The sequence below is a fragment of the Diabrotica virgifera genome, chromosome 9, assembly GCF_917563875.1.
Source record: "Diabrotica virgifera virgifera chromosome 9, PGI_DIABVI_V3a".
NCBI lineage: Eukaryota > Metazoa > Arthropoda > Insecta > Coleoptera > Chrysomelidae > Diabrotica > Diabrotica virgifera.
In genome coordinates this window covers 158,733,207-158,745,312 of record NC_065451.1, presented here as the reverse complement: position 1 = coordinate 158,745,312, position 12,106 = coordinate 158,733,207, and the positions used below count along the sequence as shown (strand labels likewise).

The 12,106-nt window shown below is 35.7% G+C and overlaps 1 protein-coding gene across 1 annotated transcript in view; it reads left to right on the top strand.

Annotated features, from left to right (window-relative positions):
- The window catches only part of LOC126892661 (nose resistant to fluoxetine protein 6-like), a 142,736-nt gene that overhangs the window by 83,300 nt on the left and 47,330 nt on the right, over positions 1-12,106 (top strand). The window contains exon 7 of the mRNA XM_050662303.1: positions 1,420-1,613. Coding sequence (XP_050518260.1) covers positions 1,420-1,613 — 194 coding nt within the window. The remainder of the gene's footprint in view (positions 1-1,419; positions 1,614-12,106) is intronic.

The window sequence follows — 12,106 nt, the reverse complement described above, 5'->3', positions numbered from 1 at the left end:
GCTAAGTAGTTGTTTTCTAATAGTAATTTTTCTAAAAAATAGTTGTTTTATTTATTCACATCATTACAATGAAACAAATCAATTATATACATGTAGCAATAATGTTTGAAGTATATATTAAACCAAAAAGGATACAAAACTGGTGATACTGGGATTTACAGTTTCAATTATTGGATATTATATACCTACACACCCTTTCTCTTCAGTTAGCGTCATAATGATTTTATCATATTATCAATAATTGTTCTCTTCAAAAATATGTTAATACCGTACAGTATCAAATGACCATAAAGTACTACACCTTTAGAATGCGTCATTTCATCGGCCTAAAAAATATGGTCTGCATTACAATGTACGGCATCATTTGTTCCTAATTTATTTATCTTAATGCTATTTAAAACAAAGGATAAATGTACAAAATTGCTATATTTTATTAATATATGAATATTTAAACTTTTGCAATAATTTAAAAAATTTATATTTTTGTATTTCTCTATAATTTTTTTATAACAGTTTCTTTTGAACGGCAATACTATATTTATAACAATTGTATTTTACAATATCATGTTAAGACAAAGTTGCCGTACAGAGTCAAATGATTTTTTTTTTAGCTTTATAAATCAAGTATACCATGAAATTAATATAATTATTAATATGCATTCAAATGAACAATAATTTTTTGAAGGCATTATTTTTAATAGTACTTTTGAGTGCTAGATAATGTTTTGGAACCGAAGACGTATTTTTTCAAATCACCCCCCGGACCACGGAAAGAGAGGGAATTGCAACCCTCGATTTTCCCCTTGTCGCATGATTTCTGTACGGCGTTGCGGAATAATGGATTAGAAGTTGTTTTGAAACAGTATGAAACTGATGCCGTACAGAATGAGATGACCAAATTTACCCTTGAAATTGCCAGAAAATAAAAAAGATTACCAACGTTGTGGCTCACTATTTTTGTACGGCACTGGGCGCTTTCTTATTATTTTTCGTGGATCTATCGATGGTAAAAATGCCGTACAAAAATATATAACCAAAATGTACCCACTCTACCTGCACTTTTGAATTCTCACCAGCACTCAGTTGGACTGCTTACAAGTGACGGCATAGTGCTGAATCTTATTATTTTATGCTCTTATATACGTCACCTAGTGGTTCATATGACCCATACATTTTTGGACATGGGCCTGTAGTCTATAATTTAAGTGTCATGTTCATGTTTATATGGGATGTAGACACCAACAATAGCAGAATAAAGGAAGCTGAAGACCAAACCATTAAAAATCTCGCACAGTATACCTACATATCACAACACAACCATTAAAAGTTTACTTTTTTCAACAATCACATCTACGATACAAATTACACAAACAAAATAACACAAAAACACTCAGAATTAAATATAATTATTTATTTCAGTGCACACCTACCACATGGTATGTAGCACTCGATACACAATATTTCATCATGATTTTGCTACTTTTGTGGTATATAAAAAAACATGAAAAATATATGTTACATATAGTTGGAGGCTTATTATCCACAACTCTATTAATCACATTCTACATCAACTATATCAACAAATTGGAAGCTTTGAATATACCAAAGGCAGAGTAAGTATCCTTCTCTTAAATGTCTTCCGATTTTTACTTGATTTTTACTTAGTGCATCGTAATAAAAATAATAAATTATTTATATTGTTCATTCAAAAAATTTAAGTCAAAACCTAAAGTGAAACGGACGACGATGTGTATATACATTTTGTATACTGTATACTATGTACTACCCACATCGGCGTACGTTGTACTTTAGGTTTTGACTTAATTTGTTAGAAAATAAATCGTGACGCATGTGAAAAGTTAGAGCGGACGAACAATATTAGACATGTACGCCAGTTCTATCTTCAAACAAATGCAAAATCTTGATAAAAATCAAACAATTATTTATTTTTAACAAGATTTTGTTTTGAGAGCGAGAAAGAGAGATCATTCGGGATCTTTTTCAGTTATAGTATGGTATAGTTAGACCCAAACCCAGACATCCAAAGTGAAAGTTATCCTCCAACACCAAATTGTTCTATATGGTCCATATAATGTTCAGAAAAAAGTCACGTCATTTTGAGCGTCGGGTTTGGGGGCAGAGGGGGGAGAAATCTGTAAATTCGTAGTTTTTTAGGTTTTTCGTCAATATTTCTAAAACTATGCGGTTTAACATGAACAACCCTCTATACAAAATTGTTCTACATTAAATTTGAAATAAAAAAGGCCTTATGCATAACCCTTCTAAAATGGACGGTTCCAAAGTTACGGAGGTAGTATAGTATAATTGGTCCAAAAAAGGCCTAACCCAGACATCCAAAGTAAAAGTTTTCCTTCAACACCAAATTCTTTTATATGGTCCACATATTGTTTAGTGAAAAGTTACACCATTTTGAACGTCCGGTTTGGGGGGGAGATGGGGGAGAAGTCGGTAAATTAGTAGTTTTTTTAAGTTTTTCGTCAATATTTGTCAAACTATGCTTTAGCGTAAAGAATGTTCTATACAAAAATATTCTACATAAAATTTAAAACGAAAAAGGTTCTATACATAATTGTTATAAAATCAACGGTTCCAGAGTTACGGAGGGTGAAAAGTGGAGGTTTTCGATACTTTTTATATTTACCTATTTCTTCCCCCTCTCCCCGTCTCCCCCCCCCCAAACCCAACGCTCAAATGGTGTGACTTTTTTCTGAACATTATGTGGACCATACAGTACAATTTGGTGTTGGAGGATAACTTTCACTTTGGATGTCTAGGTTTTTGGTATAGTTATACCATACATTGCCCAAAAAATATAAAAAGTATCGAAAACCTCGACTTTTCACCCTCCGTAACTCTGGAACCGTTGATGTTATAACAATTATGTATACAAGATTTTTTGTTTTAAATTTCATGTAGAACATTTTTGTATATAACATTGTTTACGCTAAAGCATAGTTTTAGAAATATTGAAGAAAAACGTACAAAAACTAATAATTTACCGACTTCTCCCCCATCTGCCCCCCAAACCGGACGCTTAAAATGGTGTAACTTTTTACTGAACAATATGTGGACCATACAGAACAATTCGGTGTTGGAGGAAAACTTTTACTTTGGATGTTTGGGTTAGGCCTTTTTTTGGACCAGTTATACTATACTACCTTCGTAACTTTGGAACCATGCATTTTAGAAAGATTATGCATAGAGCCTTTTTTATTTCAAATTTAATGTAGAACAATTTTATATACAGGGTTGTGCATGCTAAACCGCATAGTTTTAGAAATATTGACGAAAAACGTAAAAAACTACGAATTTACCGATTTCTCCCCCCTCTCCAGCCCAAACCCGACGCTCAAAATTGTGTGACTTTTTCTGGACATTGTGTGGACCATATAGAACAATTTGGTGTTGAAGGATAACTTTCACTTTGGATGTCTGGGTTATGCCATCTTTTGGATCAATTATACTATACTATTAGAGCATATTAGTCACTTCAATTATAAACGACTTTCCGGAGATATTTGTAAAAAAATATAGGGCCCGACTGACTTTTTTGTCTTAACATGACATACACCAAAGTGCGTAGGCGACTATCTCATTGCTAAGGTTAAGGTTCTGTTCTTGGCGGCGTGATACCCCGCCTGTGTTGTGTATTCGTGCCCATTCCTTAATATTCCTTAACCTGGATAGTTGTTTGCGGCCGAATCCTCTCCTACCTGAGATCTTCCCTTGTAGGATTAACTGTGGTATTTCATATTTTGCTCCCCTTAGTTAATGTGCCCAAGGTAACTAATCTTGAGTTTCTTAATTAACCCAAAGAGTTATTTTTCCACGATTGACTACAACCAACTTAATGTTCTTTTTTGGGGAGAGGAGTAAATCTTCATAAGATCATCAGAGTAGGCAGCAGTATCCCAAGAAAAGTCTGGGACACTGCCCTACCCTTCGCCTCCGGTGTGTGGGATTCAGTCCGATCGCCTGGTCCAGACAACCGCCTTCCCTATGGGACACAGGAGCGAGTCGACCGTGCCAACGTAACTTAACGTTCCGCATACAGCCGCGGGGATGTTAAAGGATAGTGATGCGTAAGATATAGCCTCTCCTGTTCAAATGTCAACCTCACCTGCTCGTATGGTGATCTAGATCATGGTCATCTGGTACATCCTGCTAGACAACTAACGAGGCTCTGACGTCCGAGTGTTTGCCGGGATAAGCAATCCACCATTTACTGGCCAACGGCTTCGGGCGGACGAGCTGGTAAATGGAAGGGCACTCTGTTGTCCTGAGACTGGGAAACTGGTCTCAAAGGCGGAAGAACCAAGAAGTGGTCAACGGCATCAGAATGCAGAAGGCAACGAGAAACCACTGCATTAAAGGTCCCTGATGACATCTCTAGAAAAGCTATCATGGCAAATCCAACTAAAGTGGAAATAGTTACTAATCATGGAATACGGAAGCCAAGATTCGGCAGGGGAGGTGATCCACCTTTAGACCACAGGGCCTCCCAGGTCGTAACCCAGCGAAACCCCTGTGACAGAACTGGAAAAGTGTCTCTAATAACAGCAGAGTTGATTATTAAAATATGTACCTGGAATGTGAAGACAATGTATCAGGCTGGAAAAATTCATAATACCATTCAAGAAATGACCAGACTCGGAATCGGTATAATGGGCATAAGCGAAATGAGATGGCCAAATAGTGGTGCTTGTATTGTTGACAACCATATGGTATACCACTCAGGAAATGACGATGGTCAACATATATATGGGGTTGGAATAATTGTGTCTCCCCAATTACGTCAATATGTTACAAATGTTATACCTATTTCTGAAAGATTAATAATAATCCAACTGAATACTAGCCCCGTCAAATTAAATATATTACAAGTGTATGCCCCCACGAGCGATAAACCAGAAGAAGATCTAGAGCAATTCTATGAGTTGTTGATAAAGTCAATTAAACGACTTAAAAAAGAAGATATAACAATCTTTATGGGTGACTTCAATGCGAAAATTGGTAAAGGGAGAAGCGGTGAATTCATAGGTGATTTTGGTCTAGGACAGAGAAATGAAAGGGGAGACAGATTAAAACTGTTTGTAGAAGAAGAATTTACAATACTAAACATATTCTTCAAACTACCACCAAGACGCTTGTACACCTGGATCTCCCCGCAAGATCAACCAGGAAACGTAATACGGAATCAAATTGACTACATAATGGTGAACAAGAGATTCCGTAATGGATGCCTATCGGTTAAGGGTTACCCCGGTGCTGACGTATCATCAGATCATGTTCCTGTTGTTGGTAAATTTAGGTTTAGATTCAAGAAGGTTGCAAAAAAGAACAGCAACAAAAAGTGCGATATGAGAATACTAAAAGATAAGAAAACAAAAGAGACAGTCGCACAGATTCTTTCAGAGAAGCTAATTAATATGGAGCAAACATATAATGCCGAAGAATCACTCCAAAATATATGTGAAACCTTTAACATCAGAGAAGAACATCTAATAGAAAAGAAAGAGATGAGAAAAAGTTGGATGAACGACAATATACTACAACTTATGGAAGAAAGAAGAAAATCAAAAAACAACAAAATAATGTACAACACGATTCAGAGACAAATAAGAACTGAAATAAGAAAGGCCAAAGAAAATTGGTTAAAATCGCAGTGTGAAGAGATAGAGTCGTTAGAGCAAAAACATGATACGTTTAATATGCATAAAAAGGTGAAACAAGCAGCTGGTCTTCAGAAATCCAACACAGCTAGCAAATTGCGAGGCCAACAGGGGAATATCATCACAGACAGAAATCAAGAAATCTGCATATGGACAAAATACCTACAGGAACTTTTTGATGATACTAGATCCGAACAACCTCCATCCTACATATGTGATGACCACTTACCAATCACATCAGGTGAAGTGGAAAGAGCAATATCACAACTAAAAGAAGGCAAAGCTCCTGGGCCTGACACTGCATATGCTGAACTCATAAAACTATTTGACACCGACGGTACTCAACGCCTAACCAAAATATTTAACGACATAATATATTTAAGCGGAGTAATACCAAAAGCATGGTTGAAGTCGACGTTTGTTGCTTTACCAAAGAAAACAAAGTCCGTATCATGCAGTGATTTCCGAACCATCAGCTTAATGAGCCATATTTTAAAGCTATTTCTAAAAATTATACATCAAAGGATATATAGACTGTGCGAAGAAAAAATCAGCCGAACACAGTTTGGTTTTCGAAATGCAGTGGGTACAAGAGAGGCTCTATTTAGTATACAAGTGCTATTTCAACGATGTAGAGACGTGAATTGCGATATTTATGCATGTTTCATTGATTACCATAAAGCGTTCGATACAGTAAAGCACGACAAGCTGATGGAGATATTAACCAATATTTGAATAAACACCTGTGATTTAAGGATTATCAGCAATCTGTACTGGAATCAAACATCATCTATCCGGACAGAGGCAGGAGAATCCGACGATATCAAAATCAAACGTGGGGTCCGTCAGGGATGTATATTATCCCCACTGCTGTTTAACATCTATTCTGAGGAAATCTTTCAAGAAGCATTGGATGATGTTGAAGCCGGAATTAGAATTAACGGAGAATGTATCAATAACATAAGATACGCAGACGACACTGTGGTATTCGCTGACAGTTCTGAAGCCCTACAGGAGTTAATGAGCAGAATCGCAGAAGTCAGTCAGAGATACGGACTTTCACTAAACACTAAGAAAACCAAATGTATGATGATCTCTAAGAATGAACAGCAATTTGGACGAATCAGTGTGAATGGTCAACAAATAGAAAGAGTAAAAACATACACCTACCTTGGTACGAACGTCAATGAAAATGGGGGCCATTCTATAGAAATCAAATGTAGGATAGAGAAAGCAAGATCTGCATTTCAAAAAATGGCAAAGTTGTTCAAATGTCATGATTTGTCGATACCCATAAAAGTCAGATTACTACGATGTTATATATTTCCTATACTGTTGTACGGAGTTGAGTCGTGGACTCTCACAGACGCCACCTGCAAGAAAATTGAGGCTTTTGGGATGTGGCTTTATCGTCGAATCCTGAAGATATCTTATATCGACCACATTACTAATGAGGGTGTTTTGCTGAGAATGAAAAAAGAAAAAGAGCTGTTAATCAAAATAAAAACAGCCAAAATCGAATACCTCGGTCACATCATGAGGAACAGTGAGAGATATGGACTGCTGCAACTGGTCTTGCAGGGAAAAGTAGAGGGAGAGCGAGGACCAGGAAGGCGAAGGATTTCCTGGCTGAGAAATCTACGAACGTGGTTCAACACAACCACTACAAATCTTTTCAGAGCAGCAGTGTGCAAAGTGCAGATTGCCATGATGGTCATCTGATCAACATCCGAAACGGATAGGCACTACAAGAAGATACAGCCGCGTCAATACGATCTAACCGCTCATTGTTATGAATTACAAATAACAGCTTAGTAATAAATTAATAACACAAATTTCTTCAGAATTATGTAGCGGGGGCTTTAAACTTTGATTTAATCACTTTCTGACTTTCATAATAATAATTTTTAACCGAGGTATTAAATTTAAAAATGGCCATTTTCTCGTTTTTCAAATTTTAAATTGCTTATAACTCGAAAATCATCAACTTTAGAAAAAAATTATAACAGACCTTTTTTATCCAGAATCGTCCAAAAAACCTAGAAAAATTTATCCGGGCCAAAAATATTGAATTTTTGCAATTTGATTTAAAAAAAAATTGGACCACTTTTTACGTGGGCGACTTCTTGAACCTTATTCTGGGATGTCTCACGAATGTGATTATGCAAAAACACCTCATGGTAATAGTTTTTTCCAACGAACCCGCCGTTTTCCCTTTGTATATAACAAGAAAGTATAGAACAACATTTGGCTTTTTCATTTAATTACAATAGATTTAAACGATAGACAATTACAGATATAAAAATTTTCTCATATCATTATGGAGATTATAATCCTTTTGTTAAAAACTTTTAAAATCGACTAGCTTTTTCTTGTACTGTCATTGTCATCGACACTTCAAGTACTTCCTTTTGGAGATGGGAGATAGTTCATCTCTCAATGTATTAATAAAAACGTTTTTCCAAAATTTTGCATTGTCAAAACACCTAGAAATGTTCCAGTCAAATGTTTCCAAGAACACCTTCCAACGGAAAATTTTGAAAAAGGAGATTTGTAACCATTATAGCAAGATCAACTTTATCAATTGTAAGCTCAAGGTAACATAATATGACTCTTTACTTATATCTTTAGGCTTTGATAGTTTGGGCAAAGGATACTCCATCCAGTTTGGGTAACTTTCTGAATGATGTTCAGGAAAGACTGGACCGAGTAACCTTTATTAAATTCAATACACTAAAATCTAAACTCAACAATGTAATTATCAAAAATTCTCATTTATCTAATAGAAACAGTAACAACAACACTAAATTTTCCAATTTTAAATTTCACCCCAGACTTAAAAATTTATAAACGGTTATCTTTGACAAAAATGAATTAGATCTACTTTATCTAGGACTCAAATACTCCATTCCGAGAAAGGTCTCTGAAAATAACCTCCAGAGTCTTTCAATTGAGCTAGATATTATCATTCAAAACCTCTCCGTCCCATTAAATCAAAAACTTCTATCAGAAAATCCTGTTTCAATACTATTAATAAATTCAAACATTAAAATACTTGCTAATAATTCCGCCACTAATTTGTCATTAAATACTTCTAACAACGCCTCGTCTATTAATGTGCCTGCCTTTTCTCAGAACATAGTTCTGAACTCCAGTTTTCCTCAATTTTCTGAAAAGCAACGTCAAAATCATCTTAAAACCCTTAATTTCATTAAAAATAAAGTCAAATCTAATAACTTAATAAATAGCAAGGCAGACAAAGGCAATTGTCTGGTCATTCTAGACCAAAATCTCTATATTGACAAGTCACTACTTTTCTCTCTGATAATAATTTCGTGTCACTCACAGAAGATTCATTAAAAAAAATTCATTAACAAACTCAAAGATAACCTCAAACCATTTACCGAATTTTTTCTGAACAATTTGCACCTTACTATAAAATACCTAGTAATCCTTTAACACCAAGACTGTATGGTTTACGTAAGATACATAAAGAGGGGATCCCCATTCGTCCAGTTGTTAGCTTCATAGACACTCCTGTTTCCATTCTTTCAAAATTCATACTCAATCTTATTAACAACATGACGAACTTCACCCCTCGTTTCTCTGTCAAAAACACAAGTCATTTTGTCAACAATCTCCAACAAATCCAACTTCGTCCTAACATTACCATGCTTTCATTTGATGTTAGCAATCTTTTTACTTCAGTCCCAAAACAAGAAACTATTAATCTGGTACACTCTCTTCTAAGAGCAAGTTCTATTATCATTTCTACCACTGATTCAATTATTACAATTTTGTCTAGTTCATAAGACAATACATACAGACAACCTGATGGGTTTTAACCCGTTTTGTATTCAACAATAAATATTACAGACAACCTGATGGTTTAGCCATGGGTAGTTGCCTATCTCCTCTTCTAGCCGACATTTTTATGGATCATTTGGAATCCGTATATATCATGAAAAATCCTGAAATTCTCCATTGGTAGCGTTATGTTGATGATTGTTTATTGATCATCTCAGGTAACTCAAATACAGCGGATTTATTACTTTCTAAAATTAATCAAATCCACCCCAATATTAAATTCACCATGGAATTAGAGTCGTCCCAATCAATTAACTTTTTTGACCTCACTTTTACCAGATTAAATTACCACTTCGATTTCAGTATCTTTAGGAAACCGACACAGACTGACCATGTCATACCACTATCATCTAACCACCCAATGTCACACAAACTTACCGCCTTTCACAGTTACATACACCGCCTTAAAACCATTCCCTTGTCACAATCTAATTACAATAAAGAATTAAACATACTTCGTCAAATAGCCTTTAATAACGGTTACGATCCACACACCATAGACAAGATCACTCATAAAAGACAGCTTAAAGTCTTATGACATGCTGCGTTCCCTAGGGATTGGACAACCAAACCTACTTATGCTTCTATACCCTTTCACCAAGATAGGCTATCTGGGGATATTTAGAACATTATCAAAAGATCAGTAGACAACATCCAAATTTTTTTAAAGTATCCAACAACTTAGGACAATCTCTATCCAATTCCAAAGATAGCATCAATTATATGAATCGTAGTGGTGTTTATAGACTACAATGTTCTGACTGTGATGCTACTTACATAGGAAGAACTTGTAGATCACTTGCTTCTCGCTCTCTTGAACACACCAAAAGAGAGAACACCTCTACCTTTTCTCAACATCTCAAACAAAAATATCATACGTTGAATATCCCAGATGATGTCGCTCTACTTCGCAACATCCCACAGAAAGACTTCTTAAAATTAGACTTGTACGAGGACCTAGAAATAATCAAAGAAAAACAAAAAAGTCCTAATTGTGTCAACAGACATGTTTCGTTCAATCGGGACTTCCAACCACTCCATTGACAACTTTTTTTTAACACATTTACAATATCACTTTTCACCCCCCCCCCCTTCTACTGCTTCGGTTACATTCACACTTATAATAATTTATCCGGTACTAGCCACAATAATCCTTTTGTCATTTTCAGCCATCTAACCACTTTTATCTATTCATAACATACATATAAATTACTGATATTATCATCCACAGACATCCACATTATACAAATTTTCATCTACATACAACCCACCACCATATTTCTACATATGGCTATTCTCACCCTACCTATTCAATCTGCCATTACCAACGTATAACACTTATCTTTAGTAAAACCAAATCAAAAGTCTAATTTTCTTTCTGTCTCGTTCATGTTCCTTTCTCACTAATTTCCTCACAGACATCTCATACCCCCAGCCCCTACTGTCATCATCCTATTACGGTTTTGGTTTTTGGACCCTTAGGGATCCGGGCAGCCTGCGAGGTCTTTAGGAATTAGTCGCCTAAGTTTGAGCTTGTGCTTTCTTAATGATACATCCCCTAGATCACTGGCTCTGATCCAGCCAATCCCTCACCCATGGACTGACGCGATTGGCAGATTGTGCACGGTCATTGCATGCTACTCAGCTACTGTAAGCGCCACGCCGCGACCCAGCTGAAATTCTCTTGCGACCCACTAGTGGCTTCGTGGGTCGCGACCCACTAGTGGGTCCGTGGGTCGCGATCCACTAGTGGGTCCGTGACCTTATTTTTTACACCTCATTGTGATTTCTTACACACTTACCTACACAAATTCCAACAGCTACCAATAAGTTAAATAAATTCGATAACTTTAAATAAACACAAAATTGCTTTTTTAAATCTTAGATCTCTTGATAATAATATTTGATTACTGAATTTAGTTCTCGAATACAAAACTTTTGTGTAATGTGGTTTGCCTAACTAACTCCACTTACAGTATACGTGAATATTTTTTTAACTACAACAACTAGTTTGATAAATTTTAAATGATAATTTTCACAATGGAATGTGTTGATACATAATTTCTAATTTTAACAAGCTGTACACCATAGTCTTTAAATATGACAGGTTAATTTTCAACTTCCTGTGGAACTGTCATTTCTGTCTTGTCATCGTTCGGAGGTCTCTATCCATTTCATTTTCACTTGTTGTCATACTTTCATCATGTGAACAAGTCAAATCCACAGCTCAGATGTTACCTAGGGCATATTAGTAAAATACTTTAAACATCCATGCTTAATGTAGCATTTTAAACCAATGTTTCCTTGATGGACTTCTTTTACTGGGCTTTGACCCACATATTTTTGTTAAATAATATCTTGGTGGTTAGCACGTACATTGCACGTGAGTATAACCTATAACTTTTCTTAACCCTAGTCAAAATTTCAATATCTTTGCATTATTTTACCAGGTTATATTCATTTTAGGTAAGCACTGATGATGACTGATAAACCAGTCGACAACTAGTTATGTGATTATGATGTAGCCCTTTTGAGGGATTTTTCCT